Source organism: Narcine bancroftii, chromosome 1 (genome assembly GCF_036971445.1).
Source record: "Narcine bancroftii isolate sNarBan1 chromosome 1, sNarBan1.hap1, whole genome shotgun sequence".
In the NCBI taxonomy this organism is placed as follows: domain Eukaryota; kingdom Metazoa; phylum Chordata; class Chondrichthyes; order Torpediniformes; family Narcinidae; genus Narcine; species Narcine bancroftii.
The window spans coordinates 284,435,206-284,458,083 of record NC_091469.1 but is presented as its reverse complement, the minus strand read 5'-3'; the positions used below and the strand labels follow the sequence as shown (position 1 = coordinate 284,458,083).

General features: G+C 42.5%; 1 protein-coding gene and 1 long non-coding RNA gene across 16 annotated transcripts in view; one reads left to right on the top strand and one right to left on the bottom strand.

Moving 5' to 3' along the window:
- shank2b (SH3 and multiple ankyrin repeat domains 2b) overlaps positions 1–22,878 on the top strand; it is a 1,183,051-nt gene that overhangs the window by 257,385 nt on the left and 902,788 nt on the right. For all 15 annotated transcript variants that reach the window (XM_069902317.1, XM_069902307.1, XM_069902287.1 and 12 more), the window contains 2 exons: positions 4,138–4,289; positions 13,461–13,628. In XM_069902317.1, coding sequence (XP_069758418.1) covers positions 4,138–4,289; positions 13,461–13,628 — 320 coding nt within the window. The remainder of the gene's footprint in view (positions 1–4,137; positions 4,290–13,460; positions 13,629–22,878) is intronic.
- Positions 8,273–17,312, bottom strand: LOC138745285 (uncharacterized). Its single transcript, XR_011346142.1, has 3 exons — positions 17,234–17,312; positions 10,035–10,123; positions 8,273–8,413 (listed from the first exon to the last, which is right to left on the bottom strand). It is a non-coding gene; the product is annotated as an uncharacterized lncRNA (long non-coding RNA).

The window sequence follows — 22,878 nt, the reverse complement described above, 5'->3', positions numbered from 1 at the left end:
ACGATAAACATGAAACCTGACATTTTGAACTGTTTGAACAGTCAGTTAACTTTGATGGTTCATCTGCACTGTGACCACTGCAGCTGAGAGGATTGACTGTTATGGGATAAAGGGTGGCATGGTTAGTGTAGCAGTTAGTGAGACACTGTTACAGCACCCGCGCCCAAGGTTCGAATCTGGCATGATCTGTAAGGAGTTTGTACATTCTCCCTGTGACTGTGTGGGTTTCCTCCAGGTCTCCAGTTTCCTCTCACATTCCAAATCATATGGGGTTTTTAGGTCTGTCAGGTTGGAGGCCGGTGACCAGTAGTGTGCCTCAAGGATCTGTATTGGGCCCATTGTTGTTCGTTATATACGTTAATGATCTAGATGATGGGGTGGTAAATTGGATTAGTAAATATGAAGACGATACTAAGATAGGTGGAATAGTGGATAATGAAGAAGGTTTTAAAGGATTGCAGAGGGATTTGGGCTGCTTAGAAAAGTGGGCTGAAAAATGGCAGATGGAATTTAATGCTGATAAGTGTGAGGTGCTTCATTTTGGTAAGAAGAATCAGAACAGGACATACGTGGTAAATGGGAGAGCATTGATGAATACAGAAGAGCAGAAAGATTTAGGAGTAACGGTACATCGTTCCCTGAAGGTAGAAACTCACGTGAATAGGGTGGTGAAGAAGGCTTTTAGTATGCTGGCCTTTATCAATCATTGCATGGAACATAGGAGTTGGGAGGTGATGTTGAGACTGTATAAGACGTTGGTGCGGCCTAATTTGGAGTTCTGTGTGCAGTTCTGGTCGCCTAATTATAGGAAGGATATAAACAGAGTGGAGAGAGTGCAGAGAAGGTTTACCAGAATGTTACCTGGGTTTAAGCATCTGGAGTATAGGGAGAGATTGGACAGATTAGGTCTTTATTCTTTGGAGCGTAGAAGGTTGAGAGGGGATTTGATAGAAGTATTTAAGATTATGAAAGGGATAGACAGAGTGGATGTGGATAGACTATTTCCGTTAAGAGGAGGAAAGATTAAAACAAGAGGACATAAGTTAAGAATTAAGGGGCAGAGGTTTAGAGGTAACATGAGGGGGAACTTCTTTACTCAGAGAGTGGTAGCCGTGTGGAATGAGCTTCCGGGAGAAATAGTGGCGGCGGAGTCAATTGTATTATTTAAGAAAAGGTTGGACAGGTATATGGATGAGAAGAAGATGGAGGGTTATGGGCATTGTGCAGGGAGGTGGGACTAGAGAGGGGTGTTTGGTTCGGTGCGGACTAGAAGGGCCTAATGGCCTGTTTCCGTGCTGTAAATTGTTATGTTATGTTAATTTGAATGTAATTAATGTAATTAATATTATTAATTTTAGACAGACAGCATGTTAACATGCCTTTTTGGCCCACAAGTCTGTGCTGCCCAATTAACCTACACCCCCGTACATTTTGAAGAATGGGAGGAAACCAGAGCCCCCGGGGAAAACCCACACAGACACGGGGAGAACATACAAACTCCTTACAGACAGTGCGGGATTCAAACCCCAGTCCTGATCGCTGGTGCTGTAACAGCATTATGGTAACCCCTACGTTAACCATATATTACCCTATTGATATTGATCAGGTTGACATTCAGAGGTCCAGGCATCAAGTCAAGGTCCACAATCTTTCTGGTTGGTTCCAAGCTTGCTGCCTGGCAGGTTAATTGGTGACATGAATTACCCTTGGAATTGGGTGGTGGGGGGGGGGCAGTGGAATCTGATGGGCACATGAAGGTGAATGGAGAATGTTCTGAGATTTGATGGGCTGAATGGCCTCCACTGCCACAAGAGAAGATGGAAATGTCATTTAGCAATGAGAAATTTCCCGTGACATTCCACGAGAGACCCATTTTAAGCCCTTGCTCCACTGGATCACTTCAAACGACACAACAAGAAGTCCCAGCACTGAGCATCTCCTTTCTCTTTGAGAGTTAAAGACATTTGCCTCTGTTGCTTCCTGTGGCAGTGAGTTCCACTCTCTAACAAGGCCCCAAGGAAAGAATAATCTCTAACGCTTTGTGATGATCTTGTCCGTGCACTATCAGGTTGTTCTGCGTGGAAATATTTGCTCTACAACAGCTCCAACGAACCCATTCATAATTTAACCCTGTCTATCAGCTCTGCTCTAATTAGGACACAGACTCAATGAGCTGCTCTCTGTCAGCCGGTGCTACAAAGTACTGAGTCTTTTGCATCTGTGGACAGGAATTTCTTGATTTGTAAGCATTCGGTTCACAGATTTTCATTATGGTGCCAATGCTGCCCTGGGCTATGTGTCCTCGATTTATGAACCACCTTTTCATCAAAACAGTCTGGACTAATTTCTGCCTGTAGGCATACACTGTTGCAAAGCCCACTCCACACACCATTCCCAATGCTATTGATTTACAAACTTTACTTTCTGGAAAATGTTCCCTGTTGTCCCTTTGACTCAGTGCAGAACTCCCTCTTCCATTCTCCCCTTCTTTCCATCTGATCCAGAGCCAGGACTCCCACCCCTCTCCCAACCTCCCCATCCTGTCCTCTGACCCAGGGGAAGGTCCCCTCTCCCATCCTCCTCCTGCCCTTTGACCTAGGCCAGTCGTCTCATCCACTCTGTAACCCTCTGACCCATGGAGAGATCTTCTGACAACTCTGGCTCAGGGGGATTGTTGAGAGTGCACGCTTTAATTGTGTCTTGTGTGAAGAATACAATTGGGCCTCAGGGACTGTTTCTGGGCTATAAAACTCTGCCTCAAATCATGAAAGCTGCATCACTGAGTCCAATATTATACCCTGAGACTCAGGTGTATCTTGTAGTTGTGTTTAGCATGAGACTTGGGAACTTTAAATCTTTTTACATCTGTCCAAACTTGTTAATTTCTAATGAATTCAGGTGGGAGAGATGCAAATCCAGCAGGACAGATATTATATTACGGTAATTTCCTTTACAGATGAATATTATTATATTGAAGCCATGCTCTGTGTTTCATTGGCACCTGAGTATCCAGTGCCTCAATAACACAGGACTCTGCTGAAGGACAGCTATTCTGGGCCCACACTGACATGGGCAGCAATTATGAGAGAAAGATCATCAAATCATTAAAGAAGCTACAGGATCCTGGATGTCCATCTGAGTGAACCATCCGAGGTTCAGTGGGGTTGGCATATGCTGCGAATTCTGGCCATCACTGTGGTGCACTGAGTGGAGTCTCTGCCTCATCGCTCTGTGTTCTGGTTTCAGTCAGGAGTTCTGGTGCCTCATGTGGAGTTTGCACCTTCTCCCCATGACTCTGAGGGTTTCCCGTGGGTCATGGAGAGAAGGTTTCCTCCCGCAATCCAAAGATGTGCAACTTGATTGTTTAATTGGTGACTGTCAGTCAGTTATACCTTGTGTGTAGGCGATTGGTCACATCCGGATAGAGTTGATGGGAATGTAGGAAGAATAAAATAGGATTAGTACAAATAGCTGGAGATTGAGATGAGGGGGATTGAAGGCCCTGGATGTGTGCTGTATGACTCCAGGAGTCCGTGATGTAGGACATGCTCAAACTAGGTGTGCTTCATGATAGGAAGTAATGGGAAAAGCTACAACAAACCTCATTAACACCCAATGCAAAAGTGCAAAAGAAGAGTGGAATCTTCCCATGTCAGATAAGGAAGGCCCTGGTTGTAAACATGTGGCCAAGAGTTGTGTTTCTGGAAGATTTGTCCTTTTTGTACACAAATGCATGTAACATGGATATGCACACACATGTGTCTGTGAGCGTATGAGTTTGTGAGAGTATGAGTATTGAAATGTGAGTGTGGGTGAGTGATGAAGTTGGTGAGTGTGAGTGAGTATGTGTGTGAGCGAGTGTTTTGGAGTCTGTGTGTGTGACAGAGTGTGAGTGAATATGAGTGAGTGTGTGCGTGTGTGAATGAGTGTGAGTGTCAGTAAGTGTCTGAGTATGTGGGTGAGTTCATCAGTGTGTGAGGGGGAGTGAGTGTGTGAGTATGTAAGTGTGTGTATGTGTAAGTATGCGAGTGCGAGGGTGAGTGTGTGTTTAAGTGTGTGCGTGTCTGACCAAGTGTGACTGCAATGTGGGGTTCACCACTTTGAATGACTAATCACAGGCTAATTTCACCCTGACAGAAACTCCGCTGACATTAGCTGCTCAACTTGAGATCCCTGTTGACGTCATCAAGGCCTTACGGAATGGAGGAGCACATCTGGATTTCAGAGCCAAGGATGGCGTGACAGCTCTGCACAAAGCTGCCAGTGCCAAGAACCACATGGCGCTCATGGTAAGCTACAGGACAAGTCACTCAGATCTGTCATCTGATCCAACATTCATGGGCCATCGGCATCTAAACTCTATTCACCCATGATCCACGTCTCTTTGTGCTGCCAGGTGACCTATATCCCCTGATCTTATTGTTTAAAAAGATTAGTTATGCTCCCACGTGCCGTACTAGTAGGAGGGGTGTCAATGTCTCTGTCCACACAGGTCACTGCTTCTTCATTTCTCAATGAAATTACCTTTTATGTTTATCATTGTCCTCATATGTGGAAAGGTTTTCTCTCGGAGCACGAACTGTGATGGTAAAAGTGGGATCGCTGGGAATAGGAGGTGAGATGGTCAAAGTGGGATCGCTGGGAATAGGAGGGGAGATGGTCAAAGTGGGAACACTGGGAACAGGAGGGGAGATAGTCAAAGTAGGATCGCTGTGAACAGGAGGGGAGATGATAAATGGGGAACGCTGGCTCTCATCTCACTGATTGATTGTGAAAATCTGTGGTGGGAGCATAGGGTTGTAAATTGCAAACTACACCTGAAGAAAGGGGGTGGAAAAATGAGAGTGCCTTTGGCAAGGTCAAAGTCCAAACCATTTCTCCCTTGGTGATGCAGAGATCATTAAGAACAGTCCGTATAGAATTGGTAAAGGCAAACAGTGGTTGCTCATCCTTGTTCAGTTCAGCAAGAATCAATCCTACCCTTCTTAACCCACTACCCTATCCCCCATCACTCCTCAGCTTCTTTCTCATCTAACCTCCCACCTGTATCCACCTCACAACCAGGTAGCCAGTGCTCCTCCACTCTCCCCCCCCCCCCCCCACCAACCTTTTTATTCAGGTGTAGGACTGGTTTTCAGTGAAGAAGGGGTCAGGCCCGAAACATCAACTGCATTTCTCCAACACTTACCGGACAGGACTCCAGCATCTGAAGATTTTCCTCTTTACCTCACGGTGCGGCCTGCTCTGTTCTTCAACCATTCTTTGATTGGTCATCCTGCTGAGGGCACACCAGAGCTAGACGTGCAACATGAGCCGCAATGTTGTGTTCCATTCCTTTCTCTCAATTCCTTCATTTCTGTCGTATCTGCTCCCAGGATGAAGTCTTCCATTCCAGATCATTAGAGGTGTCCTCCTTCTTCAAAGAATGTAGATTCCCCTCTAACGCCAATTTACCCATACATCCTCCATTGCCCCCTCCGCTCCCATGCGCAACAAGGACAGCATTCTTCTTGTCCTCATCTACCATTCCACCAGCCTCTGCATCCAACACATCATCTTTCACCATTTCTGCCTCCTACTACTTGATCCCATCACCAGATTCATCTTCCCCTCTCCTCCACTCTCTGCCTTCTGTGGGGTCTGGTCCCTCGGTGATTTCCTCATCTACTACTCCCTCCCCACCAATCACCCCTACTTGCGGCCATACTTCCTCTCTCACCACAACTCAGGGCCCAAAACAGTCCTTTTAAATGAAGCAACACTTCACTTGAGAATCTACAGGGGCCATCTAATGCATCCAGTGCACCCATTGTGATCTTTACATTGGAGATACAGTCTGCGAGATCACTTTGTTGAGCACCTCCGCTCTGTCTGCCGCAATAGCGTGGATCTCCCAGTGGCCACCCATTTAAATTCCCTGTCCCATTTCCTTGCTGACGTCTGTCCATGGTCTCATGCACTGCCAGACTGAGACCACCCACATATTGGAGAAGCAACCCTTCACTGCAAAATCAGTTGACGCTTGCGAGTGGATTCGCAAATCCAAATGGAGAGGGGAGATGTGGTTGTCCGACAAGGGATAAAGGACAACTCAGGAGGTGAAGGGGAGATTGGGGATAAATAAAATAGAAATAGGAGAATAAGGAAAATGTTGAATGTTGTAGGAATGTTGTCTTATAAAGAGTTGAAAATAAGAAAACAGAAATGGAAAAGGAGGAAAGGTAATGATGGAAAAATGGAAAGAGAAGATAAACAAAATATAAAAGGGCTACGCTGAACTATATGACTTTAAATATTAATGGAATACATAACCAAATTAAAAGGAAGAAACTACTAAATTTAAATGAATAAATGTATTCCATTAGAAAAAATAACATATAGGTTAAGAAATAATATTGAAATATTCGAACAAGTATAGGAGCCTTACATTAAATACAATAGCGAAAACCTACCGGGGACAAACATTACCTAAGTTGATGGAAGGAGAAGGAAAGAAAAGAATGGACTCAGTAGAATTTCTGGTGTATTTTTGTTGAATGACAACATTGTCTGACTGGCTTAATGCAACCTAGATTGTATACCTAAAATGGATGAGAGGGGGGGGTGGGGGGTGGCTTGGGAGGAAGGGGGGGGGGGGAAGAAAAAGTCACTGTATATGTGTGAAAAAGAAATAGTGTATATCATGGCTAATGTGATTTATGGTGTGAAAAATAAAAAATTTAAAAAAAAAGAGAAGCAACCCTTCACCTTCCTACCTCCAAATGGATGGCATTAACATTGACCTTCCCAGTTTCCATTAGCCGCCCTCCTGCCTTCTTCCCCATCTCCTTTTGACGTGCTCTTCTCTCTCTTCCCTTTCCCTCTGTCTCCTTTCACAGTCAAAATCAATTCTTACCCTTCCTCTCATCATATCCAATTAACACCTTTTGTCTGTTGGTCTGGACTCCTCCCCTCCCCTCCGATTCTTTCCCCTTTCTCTGACCAGTCTTTATTCAGATGCCTGGCCTGCTTTTCACTCATATCATGGAGAAGAGCTCAGGCCAGAAACGTTGGAAATATATATTTGGACGCTGTGAGTTCGGTTGAGTTCTCCCAGCTTTTTTTAACAACAATCACAGCATTTGCAGACTTTCTTGTTTTGCTGTCGATCTATATAAACCTGTTCCATATCAATTCATCCAACCGTTCCCCTCCTTACAGCTCATAAATTTCCTTTTTTTACATCATTATGCCTATTGAAGAAACTTTCAGGCACCCACTGCTCTCTGTGTAAGAATAGTTACCTCTGACATCTCCCCTGGAATCTCTTCCACTCACCTTAAAGTAAACAGACATCCTCTGGTACTGCCATTGCTGCCCTGTCTATGCCTCTCATAATCTATTACATCTCCTCTGGATCATTAAGTTTGAGTTCCTTTGGATCATTGTTTAAGTTCTGCCTGCTCTCTCACGTGGATGTGAGTGATTCGGTGTGACTGTTCAAGAAAGAGCAAGGAAATTCTCCCTGACCACTTGAGCAAGACTCACCCTGTCTGGAACAAATTATCTAGTCATTTTCTTGTCGCTATTTATGGACCATCTGGCTGAGCTCATTTCTCAAAGGAAGGATGTGAGAGGCAGATGAATGGCCTTTATTTTAACTCTCTAGACTTTGGTTTTAATTAATAGAGGAAATATCTTGCTTCATCTTCTTTATAAGAGTCTTTCATAATTTTATGAACACATTTGCCAATGGGAGAACCAGAAAGCCTAACCTTTCTCAATAAATATTTCTTGGTGGATCTACTATTGCCCCTGGAATCGTTCTGCCACTTTAACATTGTCTCTTTATCAGGTTGTGACCAAATACACTTCATGAAAGCAAGCTTTAATTTTGAAAGAAACTTAATTGACTAAGTCCTTGAGTTCTACAGCCCTTCAGCCCATCTTGTTCATGCCAACCAAACAAGTTCCATTTGCCTGCATGTGGTCCTTATCCATTTAAACTTTAAACTATGGAACGACTGAGGCATTTGTTTAATCTCACTTTGCAAATTCTAAAATTAATGAGCAATTCACCCCAGAATTTAATCTGACTCAGATAATATCCATGATACTAGAGGTTTATACACCCATCACTTAGAATCTGTAATGAGATTTGAAATCACTCAATGGTGTCCAATGTATTCCTTTTGGTGGCTGTGAACCAATCACTGAGCCTAATATGCTTTCATCTCTTGATAACATAAGGATGTCTGAACGGGAGAATCAGTGTTTGTGGTTTAATTGCTTTTTGTATTAGTTCTTGGATTGTGGCATTGCCGGCAAGGTTGATGGTTGTTAGTCATCCTTTGATGAACTTAAGAAGTTGGTGAATGGTCTGGGCCATTAGCTGCAGGTAGATCATCGACGGTCAAGATTTCAAGATTCCTATCTTGTCATGTAAATACAGAAAATATAATATTACATAAAATCCCCTTCTGCCTGCAGTAAGGCAGACAAAGAGCCACCATTAATATTACCCGGTGCCTGTAACAATAAGAGAGAAAGGAGAAGCAAAAGGGATTCCCTTCAAAGACACTGAGTGTCTGTGGATTCGCCTCTGACGCTCCCGCAGCCTCCGCAGCCACGCATTAGAGAAGAGGTATTTTGATAACAGGGAGATGTCATTTTTCATTGGTTGTGGATGAGAGCTTGCTCTGTTCAAGTTCACGTTTATTCATCATCTGAGTGGAACAACAGAACCTGACAAAACAGTTTTCTCTGTCAGTGCAAACGCACATACAGAGATAACACACAAACAGAACAAGGACATATATACACAGAACCTATACGCATGTTTATATACATATGTTAAAAATAAATATCATTAATAGAGAGTAGAATCACAGGGAGCTGTTTCAGCAATCATTCAGCTGTCTCACTGCCCAGGGGAGAAGCAGTTATGGGGAGCTAACCTGGCATTTAATCTGCCAATATTTTACTCATATTTTCTCATCCGATAGACAAGAAAATCCATTGGCCCCATAAAGTAGATGTTAAAAGGCTGTTTTCCATGATGAGAGATTCTTGGGCAAAAGGGCATAACTTCAGGAATGAAGGGTGTGCACTTGGAACAGAAATATGGAGGAATTTCTTCAGCCAGAAGGTTTTAATTCTGTGGAATTTGTTGCCACTTGCAGTTGTGGAGGCCAAGTCATTGGATATATTTAAGATGGAGATTGGCAAGTTCTTGATTAGCCAGGGCATCAAAGGTATGGGGAGAAGGTTGGGTAATGGGGCTGAATGGGAGAATGATTCAGCTCATGATTAAATGGAGGGAAAGACTCAATGGGCTGAATAGCCTATATCTGCTCTAATGTCTTCTGGTATTAAGTATATGCCAGCTCCAAGGGTAATTCCATTGGTCTCAAACTACATTTGTCCATCAACTGCAGTTAAACAAGAAACTCTGCAGATGCAGTAGTCGAATGCAATACACAAATATACAAGAGAAACTCAGCAGGCCATACAGCATCCATAGGAGTGGAAGGGTAACCAATGCTTCAGGAAGGGCCCAGGTTACTCTTCACCTCCTATGGATGCTGGATGATCTGCTGAGTTTTTCCAGCACATTTGTGCATCACCCATCAACTGGCCCCTCCCACCTCCTGCCCCTCTCTCCCCCCCCCCACCCCCCCCCCCCCCCCCCATCTCCAGATGACCAAAGATCAGGAGTGTGCAACTGAAATGCAGCCAGAACTTGTGGAGCAGCGCCTTCAAATATTCACATAGGGCTGGAACATCTCACACACCATATCTGCATGGTGTACCGTTTCATTTCGGCCACAGCAGTGACCGAGTTGCTGCGTGTTTGTGAGTGGTGGACTCCACCCTGTGACTGGTGAAGGAATGCCAGCCTTGTGACGAGATACATGAATTCAGCATGAACTGAAACTAACTGCTGGAGGAACTGAGCATTGAGCTGCATTGTCGGGGTGAGGTGGGGGGGGTGCGGGGGGAGAGGGGAAGGAACTGTCAGGGCTCTGTATCAGAGGTCTCTTTCCCCTACTGACCTGTTGAGTTCTTCCAGCATCCCAGCCTCTGTGGAGCCTGGTGTCTGCTTTAGCACGTGCATACTGTCCCTCTGTCCTTTCAGCTGTCACTGGCAGAGTGAAAATAGGTCACAGGTTTCACAATGTTAGGTTAAATTTAAACGGGAAGAAACACTTGTGTCAATAACTGCTGAAGAATATTTGACAATGCAATAAAATGTCAGTGAACACCTGCTCTTATTACTTACCAAGTTTGGCTATTTGCTATTATTTTAACATAGGAGCTTAGCCAATCACTTTAACCTTTTGATTGGCCATCAAAAATAATGATTTACTGAATTAGATGTTAAAGTGCTATCAACACTGTACATGGATGCCTTTAGCCTTGCATTTTAACTGCATTATTAATAATAGATTTGCCAAGGAAATGTCAAGTGCTGCGAATCACTGAAGGCAGTAATAATGGAAGCGCATCCCTGGATGTCCATTAGCGAAAACTCTTTTCATTTCGAGGGTTTCTAATGAATTGTAGACAGACTTGAGAGGTTGGCTTCTTCTGGCATTTATGCTTAACAAAAGAGGCATCACCCACAGCCATGCAAGAGAACCATTGCTCATAGCTGTGTTCTAGTGAAGATGCATCTGAATTGTTGAGCATCACAGGCTTTAGAGCAAGGGGGGAAAGGGGCGACTCTGCCCGTTTTGCCTATACAGCCAGTCGGTTTGATTGTATCTGATCTGGGCCTTGCTCATGGAGACTCTTTATCTGCCTTATGACAGACCAGAGCTGAAGTATATCATGCATATTACATTTTAAATGTATTATTACATGACAATAAAAGGAATCATCTGCCTTTATCCACATCCAGTGCCCTCCATATCGTTTGGGACAAAGACAGTTTTTTTAAAATTTGCCCCTGTGCCCCACAGTTTTAAATTTGTCATCAAACAATTCACATATAATTAGAGTGCCCAATCCAGACTTTATTCAAGGCTATTTGTACACATTTTGGTTTGACCATGTAGAAATGACAGCACTTTTTATAAATAGTTCCCTCATTTCAGGGCACCATAATGTTTGGGATATTTGGCTTCACGGATGTTTGTGAGTACTCGGGTATGTTTAATTGCTTCGTTGGTGCAGGTATAAGAGAACAACTTATTTCTAAGCTTTTTATCACCTTTGGAGTCTGTAGTTGCAATTTTTCAACACAAGGACCTGGGTTGTGCCAATGAATGTCAAAAAGTCATTACAAGGGTGAAAAACAAGAATAAAACAGTAAGAGACATAGTCCAAACCTTAGAATTCCCAAAATCAACAGTTTGGAGCATCATTAAGAAGAAAGAGTGACTGGTGAGCTCAGTAATCGCAAAGGGACTGGTATTCCAAGGAAGACTCCACTGCTGAAGACAGAAGAATTCTCATCATCATGAAGAAAAATCCCCAAACGTATGTCTGACAGATCAGAAACACTCATCAGGAGGCAGGTGTGGATATTTCAATGACTACTGGGTACTGTCTACAGAAGACTTTATGAACAGAAATACAGAGGCTACACTGCAAACTGCAGACCACTAGTTAGCCACAGAAACAGGATGGTCAGATTTCAGTTTGCCAAGAAATATTTAAAAAAGCCTACACATTCTGTAAAAAGATCTTGTGGACAAATGAGATGAAAATTAACCTGTATCAGGGTGATGGCAAGAGCAAAATGTGGAGGTGTAAAGGAACTCCCTAAGATTGAAAGCAGAACTACTCATCTGTGAAACATGGTGGGGGTGCTCTTGGCCTGGGCATGTCTGGCTACCACAGTTCCTGGTGCACTTATCTTCATTGATGGTGTAACTGCTGATGGCAGGAGTAAAATGAATACTGAGGTGCATGGAAACATCTGCTCAAGGTCGAGCAATGTCTCCAAACTTATTGGACAGGGCTGTTTCCTAGAGCAAGACAATGATCCCAAACATACTGCTAAAACAACAAAGGAGTTTTTCAAAGCTAAAATCTGAAAGATTCTTGAATGACCTTGTCAATCACTCAATCTAAATACAATTGATCGTGCTTTCCATATGCTAAAGATAAAATTTAAGGGGACAAGTCCCCGAAACCAGCAGGAGCTGAAGGTGCTGCAGTAGAGGCCAAGCAGAGCATCACAGAGAAGATACTCAGCACCTGCTGATGTCGATGAATCACAGACGTAAAGCAGTCATTACATGCAAGGGATAGGCAACGAAGTATTAAACATCACTACTTCAATATTGCTATGTCCCATGTATTGTGGTGCCTTGAAATGAGGGGACTATGTATAAAAATGTTGTAATTCAAACCAAAATGTACACAAATAACCTCAAATAAGATCTGGAATGTGGAGTTTAATCACATGGGAATTGTTTGATTACAAATCTAAAACTGTGGAGCACAGGGGCAAATAAAGGAAAAAAAAAAGTGTCTTTGTCCTAAACTCTTCAGTCAGTGGAACAGACTCAAAACTAATTTAATCACCCAGTGGGTCCACAGTGATGTCTGCTCCCTGTGTTCACCCCTAGCTCTACGTTAGAGATTATCACCCATCCCTGTCCACTTGCCCTGGATTTGTTGGGTTCTCCAAAATTCATTACATGAAATAAGAGGAACTGAAAAATTAATCTGCCTTCCCTGCTAGATTTTCTGTTGCTGATGTTCCTGAAGATTGACTGAGCCTAAAGAGATCTAACTATAAGTGTTCTGATTAGGTCAAGCAAGGTTGGTTATTAACAAAAATGATCAAGCTTGGGGGCCAGGTCATTCTTTATCAGGTCCAGAGCCTGGGTGCTGGACAGGAGCCAACGAAGTTCTGTTAGGTTCAGGCTGGATAGCAAACAAATGAAAGTCCTCAGCCAGGGTCAGGGGCTGATTGGCCATAATTGGGTTTGGATTTTCACTTCATACAAGTGCAAACTTTTGTCTAGTAAAGGAAAACCCACCACTGGACCCATCTATCCCACTTCACAATGTGATCTTCAATCAATTGGAGGAACCAAATGCACACCACGTGGTGGCATTAAGGTACTCCTACATACAGTCCACAGGATGACCCTGCCTTGCTGTTAACTGGGGGTGGGGGGGTCAAGTGGGGAGTGGGGCGGTGGTGGTGTGCAGGTTGGACAAGGAGTATTCCCATTTATATTTGAATGAGCTCGAATTGTTTTGAACTTGGTTGAGCACATACACCACTGGAGGAGAGCCCAGCAATGTGGTGAGGGTATCAAGAGTTTGGATGGCCCCTTTGATTATTGCGATGGACATCTTGTTGTTTTTACTGGGCCTTTACAATTGACAAAGAGCAATCCAACTTCTTGTCCTTTCCCTCTCTATTTACTCCCCTAGCTTGAAGTTTGTAAAAGAGTTTCTACAAAATGTGTAATCCTAAAGCTAATGTTCTCGTCCATTCCTTATATTGTTGCCAGACATTGCTGGAGCTCGGGGCCTCTACCGATTACAAGGATAGCCGTGGGCTGACTCCACTCTATCACACTGCTATGGTTGGAGGAGACCCCTACTGCTGCGAACTGCTGCTTTACGAACATGCTTTCATCAGTTGTAAAGATGAAAATGGATGGCAGGAAATCCATCAAGTGAGTACAAGTAATATTACAAGTTGGAAACTCTTTAGCCTGTCACCATTGGGACTTCACCACAGAAAGAAACCACTGGTCATCTTCCTCTTAGAAGGAGAACTGTTCATTTTAAGTATGATTGGACAGTTTTGGGAAAAAGATGCCAGAGGGATCAGAGGCTTCATAAATCATGTGAAATTGGGTGACACGGTTGTCGTAGCGGTTTGTGCAACACTGTTACAGCGCCAGTGATTGGGATTGGGGTTCGAATCCTATTCTGTCTGTGAGGAGTTTGTACATTCTCCCCATTTCTGTCTGGGTTTTCCCTGAAGGCTCAGGTTTCCTCCCACCATTCAAAACATACTGATGTAGGTTAATTGGGTGTAAATTGGGTGGCATGGGCCAAAACATCCTGTTAAGGTGCTGTATGTCTAAATTTAAAAAAAAATTCTTGGAGCATGTCCTTTGGCCCAACCAGTCAGTTGACATTCTGGGCTAGTCCTATTTGCCTGCATTTGGTCCATATCCCTCTAAACACTTCCTGTCCATATATCGGTTTAAAGCAGCCATACTCAACAGAAGCCAGACATCTTCCTTGGGGGCTGCAGCATATTTAAGGGGCCCATGGACTGAAATCATAAAAGACTTTTAGTGAAAGGGGCCCATAAACTTTAAGCAGAGTCCTAAAGGCACCATAGCCAAAAAAAAAGGTTGAGAATGGCTGGTCTAAAGGTCTCAAGCAGAGTCATTGTGCCCACTTCTATAACTTTTACTGGAGGCTCATTCCAGACACTGACCACCCTCTGAGTGAAAATGTTGCCCTTCTTAAAATTCTCCCTCTCAAATCTCTCCCATCTTTCCTTAAACCAGTAGTTCTCAACCTGTTTCTTTCCACTCACATGCTTTAAGTAATCCCTTACTAACCACAGACCAACTATGGCATCCAAAAAATGTTGAGAATCACTGCCTTAAACCTACATCCTCTAGTTCTACAATTGTCTACTTTTGGAAAGAGACTGTGAGCATTCACTGTATCCATACCCCTCATGACTTTATAGATCTCTACAATATACCCACCCCCCGCCCCCATCTAATATGCTATATGGAATAAAACATCAGTCTTTTCAGCATCTTACTATAATACAGGTTGCCAGTCCTGACAACATCCTGGTGAATTTCCTCCGCACCATTTCCATCTCATTGATTTTCATCTTAGAACTGAACACAGCACTCCGAGTATGGTCTCAATACCACAGCTGTATTGTAAGATCGTGAGGTACTCAGCACTCCTAGCTAATGAGGACGAGCATGCCAACCACCTTCTTCACCAGCCTATCCACCTAAGTCACCGCTTTGTGGGAACTCTGTAACAACATTGATCAATTGTGGGAGTGCTTTTGTAGCTGCCATTGTTTGAGATGGGGATTACACAGCAGTGGTCAGTCTGAGGATACCTGTGATGACACAGGTCAAGCGGGCATCTTTGTGCCTTCTAACTCATATAAAGTACATTGTTTGCAGCCAAGTGATTTGGGAAAACCTGAAAGATAGCCAAGAAATTTAAGGTTAACACTCTGTTTTTAGTTGCATTTCAAGACTGGCTGATGTGTTCTCCATGTCGATAATGAACAAAGTATTTCTTCCTCAGGCAATCCAACGTGACTGATCCTTTAAATGTAAGAGAGGAACGAGAGAATGATTGTTTTAAAATCTCAGTGGAGAATGTAATGAAAAGAAAAATATCCTTCTGCCCCATTACAAGGCCATGCCTTCAATTCCCATTCATGCATTATGTTCTTTGTTCACAATTTGTTTGGTTTCTTTCTTTATTTTGAAGGCATCATCTCCAAATCAAACACCTGCACTTAGATTTCCATTTCTTAAAAGAGAAGCAATTGCCTCAAGAATGACATAGATTTATTGAAATACATTTCAGATGCAATTAGAATATTAAGACCATAAGACAGGAGCAGAAATAGGCCATTCAGCCCATCAAGTCTGTCCTACCATTTAACATGAGCTGGTCCATTTTCCCAGCCGTCTCTCCATAACCTTTGCCCTGGGTAATCAAGAACCTATCAATCTCTACCTTAAATACATCCATTGACCTGGCCTCCACAACCATCTGTGGCAACAAATTCCACAGATTTTACACCCTCTGGCTGAAGAAATTGGGCAGCGCAGAAGGACCAGTTACTGTGCTGTATCTCTCAATTAAAAATTAAAATTTTAAGTTGGGAATGTTAGCAAATAAAAACAGAAATGCTGAAAGATCTCAACCAGTCTTGCAGCATCCATAGGAGGTAAAGACAAATGACTGATATTTCGGGCCTGAGCCCTTCTTCAAGGAATAAGCAAAAAACAAGAAGGTGTCAGAATAAAGATGGAAGAATCAGAGGGGGAGGAATCTGGACCAACAAAAGGTGTTAATTGGAAATGATAAGAAGAGAGGTGAGAATTGATTTTGGCTCTGTGAAAGGAGACAGAGGGAAAGGGGGGGTTAGAGAGAGCTGGGGGAAAGGTGACAGGGAGAAGAAAAAGATGGAAGGGCAGGTTAACAGAAACTGGAGAAGTCAATATAATGGCATCTGGTTGGAGGGGGTTCAGACAGAGATAAGATGTTGTTCCTCCAATTTGCGGGTGGTCTCAGTCTGGCAGTGCATGAGGCCATGGACAGATATGCCAGCAAGAGAATGGGATTGGGAGTTGAAATGGGTGGCCACTGGGAGATCCAAACTATTGAGGTAGACAGAGCTGAGGTGCTCAACAAATGATCTCCCAGTCTGTGCCTGTTGACCACAACGGGAGCACCAGATGCAGATTCATATGTGAAATGTTGCTTCTCTTGGAAGGACTGTTTGAGGCCCCAAATGGTGGTGTAAGTGGAGCAACTCTTGCGGTTTCAGGGGTAGGTGCCAAGGGGATGTTATTGGGGAGGGAGGAGTGGACAAGGGAATCAATGAGGGAGCGATCCTTGTGGAAGGCAGAGAGGTGAGAAGGGGGGGGGGATCAAGCATCTAGTGGTGGGATCACGTAGTCGGTGGCAGAAATGGCGGAGGAGGATCTTTTGGGCATGGAGGCTTGTGGAGTGGTTGGTGATGGAATAACCCATTTGCTCAGATGAATTCAGCTCCAGCCACTCTAAAGAAGCTTGACACTATCGAAGGTAAAGCAGCCTACATTATAGGCACTTTGCCTACCACCCTAAACATTTAAACATTCCCTAAATCACTCAAGCTGCAAAATGCATTGCACTTACTTGCTTATGCTCTATTGATAACAGCCTCCAAATCTGTGATCTCTGCCTTCAAGAAGGAGCAGCTGGTGAATGGGAACACCATCGCCTGCAGGTTTCCTTCAGTCATACCTCAACCACCATGTACAGTTAAACCCCTGTTACCTGGAATTCAAGCAACTGGCAAAAATGGGGGAAAATAAATAGGTAAAAAATACAAATGTTTAAAATTGGTGATCAGTTCACCAATCACGCAACATGCAATCTCAAGCAACTGACAAGTTCACTTATCCGGCATTTACCAATCTTTATAGGTGCCAGATAATGGGGGTATTATTATAATCACCATTCCTTCAGCATTGGGAACAACACTGTGGAAGGAGCTTACAAGTTGAAGAAGGCACCTCGTCACCATCTTCTTGAGGGCAATTGGAGTGTCCGAGTAATGGCAGCGAATCCCTGATTCTGAAAAGAGAACACAAGAATGGATGTGATTCAGAGGTTTGCGTGTTACCAAGCCAACCCCTGGAAAACCCACTGGGTTAATGAGCTGCGTTGAAATCGATCCATTCAGCTTCTTTAATCCTTCGAGAGATTCCTCAGATGAGAGAAAAAACTGGTTGTTCACTATTTTGATGAAGAAAAGTATCTGAAGAAAGGAAATGAAGACAGCAGTGCTCAGTTTACACTTACACCCTCGTTCCAGCTGTCCTGATATCTAACACTACAGATTTTCTCTCCTTACAATGTGATGGCATGGCAACGTCATCTGCAGAGAAGAGAATTGTATGGTGATGGAGCGGATCCTCGCCCTATCCTCATTCCTGAATCCTGACTCTCAATCACCTTTTGTCTCTGCTGCTTCTTGGTTGAGAAATTCTTTGTTATTCAAACTCTCAGGGACCTCATCCCTCCCTGAATTGGTCACCTCCTGACATAAGCACCATCCATTGTACCAGTGGTTCCAGTTCTCGATATGTGAACACAATTTCATCCATCAATTCTGTTATTGGGTGCAGGCCCTCAGCAATAGATTTCAAGTTCAAGCTTATTATCACCTGACTGTACACAAACAAACCAGGACAGCAATGCACACATATATGTTTCTCAAATATTCAACATACATAAAAATATAATCTGAAAAAATATATAAGTAATTTACTCAGTTTCATTTATAAGAGTGCAATGTTAAGGGATATCATTCATCCCTCTCACAGCCTGTGGGAAGAAGCTATTTCCCAGTCTGGCCATCCTGATTTTGATGAATTATCTTCTGATATGGATTGAACCTCTCTCATCCATCACCCCTGAACCTGAATGATTCCGAACTACAGAAAATGCTCGACCGCAGACCCCCTATGCTCAAGAGTCCTCAATTAAACACATGCTTAATCCTCAGGCTTGAAACATGAAAGTCTGTAGATGCTGTGATGGGAGTAAAAACAAAGAAATGCTGGAGAAACTCAGCAGGTCTCGCAGCGTCCACAGGAGATAAAGTTTACTGTATCTGGAAGAAGGTTTAAGGCAGAAGAAAGGGTCTGGAGGGCTGGGTGGAGAAGGGTTGTGCAAGAAAGGTTCAGGCCTGGAAAATCAGTTGCATATCTTTATCTCCTATGGATGCTGAGAGACCTGCTGAATTCCTCTAGCATTTTGGTGACTAAGCCTCAGGCTTGCTTGATGATCCTGCACATCCCTTTTAGTGGCCTCTGAATTGGCAGGTACAAGTATAAAGAAGAGAAATTGCCCTGTCAGTTTCCAGAGCAAATCCGTTAAGGGTCTTGTGAAATGGCAGCCTGTGAAATGTTGTTCTTGGTAAACTAGTTCATTTCTCAGGATGGAATTTGTTTTTTTTTACATAAATTCATCAGACTAAATTTTTTACTGTGTTTCTTGAATTTTGTTGATTTAGAAAGTGTTACTGATGCTTCATGACACCAAAATATGATCCAAAATATGCCGTTCTGTGGGAGTTGCTGGGTCAGTGTTTCAACCTGTACCTCTTTTCCACTCTGTTCTATGAGAGCCAACATTGGGTATGTTGGAATCCTGTAATAAAACGAGGCAATGCTAGAAATACTCAGCAGGCCAGTTAGCATCCGCAGGAGAGAGAAAAAGAGTTTATGTTTAAGATCAGCATTGTTTAGCAGATTTCAAACTTTCAAGATATTCTCTAGAACTAGCCCTTTGAGATGGACCCACAAGAGTTTTTCCTTCATAGTTTGTGATCATCTGCTTTGATGCACAACTCATTGCTAAGGAGGCAAATGAGAATGAAGATGCTGGAATCTGGAGCAAAAAACTAACCTGCCAGAAGAATGTGGATCAAGCAGCATCTGTGGAGGCAAAGAGATGGGTCACAGTTTTGTGTTGAGGCTCTGCATCAGGTCTCAATGCTCAGTATTATACCCTGCTTGGTAACACTTGTGTGGTGAGTTTGGAGCTGCGTTTTTTCCATTAAAACGAAGTTCCTCCAGCATTTTGCCTTTTATTCTGTTAAAGATGGTTTATAAAAAGTGATTTGTTTTCCAAGCAGTTGTCATATTAGCTGGTTAATCCCAAGAAATCATGAGCCTACTTGCCAGTGCCTAGAAAACATTCTTAGCCAGGTATTTCCCTGGAAGAAATATCTCACCATTGTTCAGGAACCACCCAAGAATACACCATCGTACATATTCATGGCCACGAGAACAGTGAAACAAAAGCATAAGATGCTGGAAGCACTCAGTGGTTCAGTATTTGTGGAGAAAGATTTCACTCTTCGCCTCTGGGATCCTTTGTCAAAACAAGGCAAGGGCAGAAAATAAGTTTTCAGTATGCATGGAGCAGGGTGTGAAGAACAAAGGGAATATCTCCAAAAAGACTTCCTGACTAGCTTAACAGGCATATTTATCAGCACATTAAATTTGATTTTGGTGTCATAGGTTGTCTGAGGCTGTGTGACTGGCCCAGCTTCAACTTTAGTCTAGGAGATTGCAACGCGCACAATTGGAAGTTCTTCCTCTGGCTTGTCTTGGACTTCAGGGTAGGAGGTGTCGAAGTGGGAGTAGACTGGTGAATTAAAGAACCAGCAGTTGGACCCTGAGGGTTATTCCTGCATGTGCTCCACTAAGTGATCATCCAATCGGTGTTTGGTTCCTCCATGTAAGGAGACCACATTGTGAAGACTGAACAAAGTCCACTGGATTTGAAGAAGTGTTTTACAGCATGATAACAGGCCATTTTGGCCCTCAAGTCCGAGTTGCCCAATTTAAACCAAATTAACCTGAACCCCGATGCACTTTGGAGTAAACCAGAGCCCCTGGGGAAATCATACAAACTCCTTGAAGTCAGTGCAGGATTCGAACCCTGGTCCCAATCACTGGTGCTGTAAAGGCCTTGTGCGAACCACTACTCTAACCATGCTGCCTGAAGAATTTTTTAAGCATGCTGTTGTTTGAAACAGCATCAACTACTTCCATACTCTGAAGCTAAGCAAGAGCACTGATGAGGATTGTATTTAGTCGGTTTCACCTACAGTGTTGGAACATCTTTCTCAGATCCCCTGCTGTTTGCTCAGTGAACCTAACTGTAGGAAATGGTATCGTAGAATCATAAAGATTCACATCAATGAAAGATATTATTTGGTGCATTCCACCTACACTGGCACTTTGACAGAACTGTCCAATTAACCCTTCAATGTTGTTATTGCAGCAGAATCCCCCAAGTATGCTCCTCTTCTTCAAGCAGTAACCGAATTCCAATTTCACATTCACAAGTGACTCAGCTTCTGTCAGCCAATGTGTTTCTGATCATAACTCACTATGTAAAAAAAAATTCTCTTTATCTCTCCTTTGCCAAGTGTGTGTGTGTGTGTGTGTGTGTGTGTGTGTGTGTGTGTGTGTGTGTGTGTGTGTGTGTGTTATCTAAAGTTGTTTCTCTCAAACTCTTTCATGATTTTTCAAAGCCTATTATCTTCCAGAATTCTAGAAATTGTGGAATTATTCCTGTGGATAAACGTAAGAAAGGAAGGAGAAAGGAAAGGGGGAAACACCAGCCCAAATTCATTCAGAGAGAAAATGTCTGATTCTGTCATGGCAAATGCAACAACAGCACATTTTCCAAAGAATAAACCTGGACAGCATAGATTTTGGGTGTGTTTTGTGGATTTTGGGTTGCTGATCACAGAACTCACCTTAAAATTTTCCTGTCAGATACTGGTTTTTTATATATAATCTATTTCCTGTCATATTTAAGTCTTTTAGTACATACCCACAAAGCAAGATGTTTTGGTCAGTCCACGCATGCCCTAGCATGCAGAGTGAAAGTGCTATGCAAATGTTGTCTGAGGCCTGGGCATGCTTAGTCAGGATAGATGCAGACAGGCTGTAAAAGCAGCTCACATATACAGTTGCTGTGCATTACATTGATTAGATTGAATGCATGTGGATGCGCATGTTCTTCAGGCAATAGCATCGTAAGTGTACTTAACAGCAGCATTTATTGTCTTCCGGAAGATTCAATGCAGCAGAAATGTCATCAATGTCGCAGCAGCTGTGATACATCCTGTTACATTTGTGATGAGACTACGCTTAAGGCTCAAAGACACCGCTTTATTAAGAAAGCTGATGAGTTCTACTTTGGTTGTCAAATTGATGACCAAGGCAAATCCTGAGCTCCTCATCTTTGTTGTGAAACGCGTTCAATCAACCTGAGAGCTTAGGTACATTACGCGTTTAAACATGCTAAATTCAATAAAACTTAATGTTTCTCCAGCTTCCTACGAGATGCAGCAAACCTTAAATTAAACTTGTGTTCAGCTTGAAGCTGTCTATCACAATGCCAATTTTTTTTCAGGAAGCAAACATTTTGAAAAAAAATGCTGTCCAGTGTAATTGGATTGAACAGTCAGCATGGAATTATGAAAGGAAAACTGTTTTAAAATTATTTTTAATCAAATCTATCCTCTCCGTCTAATCAAGGTTACCTTATATGTTTGTAATGAAGGAAAAAAAAATCAATAATGATGTGGAATCACTGGCGATCCCTGGAGAGTAGACAATATAGTAATTATTGAATCTTCCAATTATAAAAAAAATTCTAAGAATGGGCTCCATATCTTCATACGTTAAAACTTTCTATCTTTAGAAAGTGAGATCAGATTTTATCCAAACTCAAATAGGACATTACATCATGTAATCACTGTGTATGATTAGAGGGTGCATCTCCTTTCCATTTCAATAAAATAGCTCATCTGGCTCTCAATGTAGTCAAAGCTCATACTTTTTTCCTGAGATGCTGATAGAGATTCATCTGAGTCACAGGAAAAGCCAAACTGAGCAATTAACAGATGGGGTTTTGTTAATCTGGAAGATTGTTGATAGAGTTTGAAAAAACTCTTTCCAAATCTCTCTAGATTTGGGAATTCCCAAAACATATGAATCAGAGAAGCTTAAAAAATGTTACATTCCTCCCAATAAGGATAGATATCTGCACAGAAATGGGATATAAGTTTGGACATATGAGTTCTGTGCACTTCCTTAAATTGTAATAAACAGTGTCTTGCATAAAATTAGAATCATTAATCAAGCTGAGAGTAGAGAACCAATCTTCATCTGAAAATGTTATGTTCAAGTCTCTTCCCCAATCTCTTTTGATCCCAGCCATTGGGACTGAATTCAAGTCCAATAAATTATTATAAATACATGCTGTTAATCCACCATGAAAATAAAAATGTAATGGACTGTTCTCAAGAGGGAAATTTAATGACATATAAAATAAATATGCAATACAGAATAATACAATATTTTTTTATTATCAAATAAAGGCATTTTTACATGATAAATTAGATCCAACAATGTTATTGCCTGAAAGGAGTGAAATAGAAATTTTGATTGGTAATAAATTTGTTCAAAATTTATTTCGGCTATGTATGTTTTATTGCAAAAAGGAATACGAAAACAAGGAATTCACATATCTAGGCAGAGATGGGAAATGGACTTAAATATTAATATTGGGGGGAAAAGTTGGTCAGAACTCTGTTATAACAGGATGACA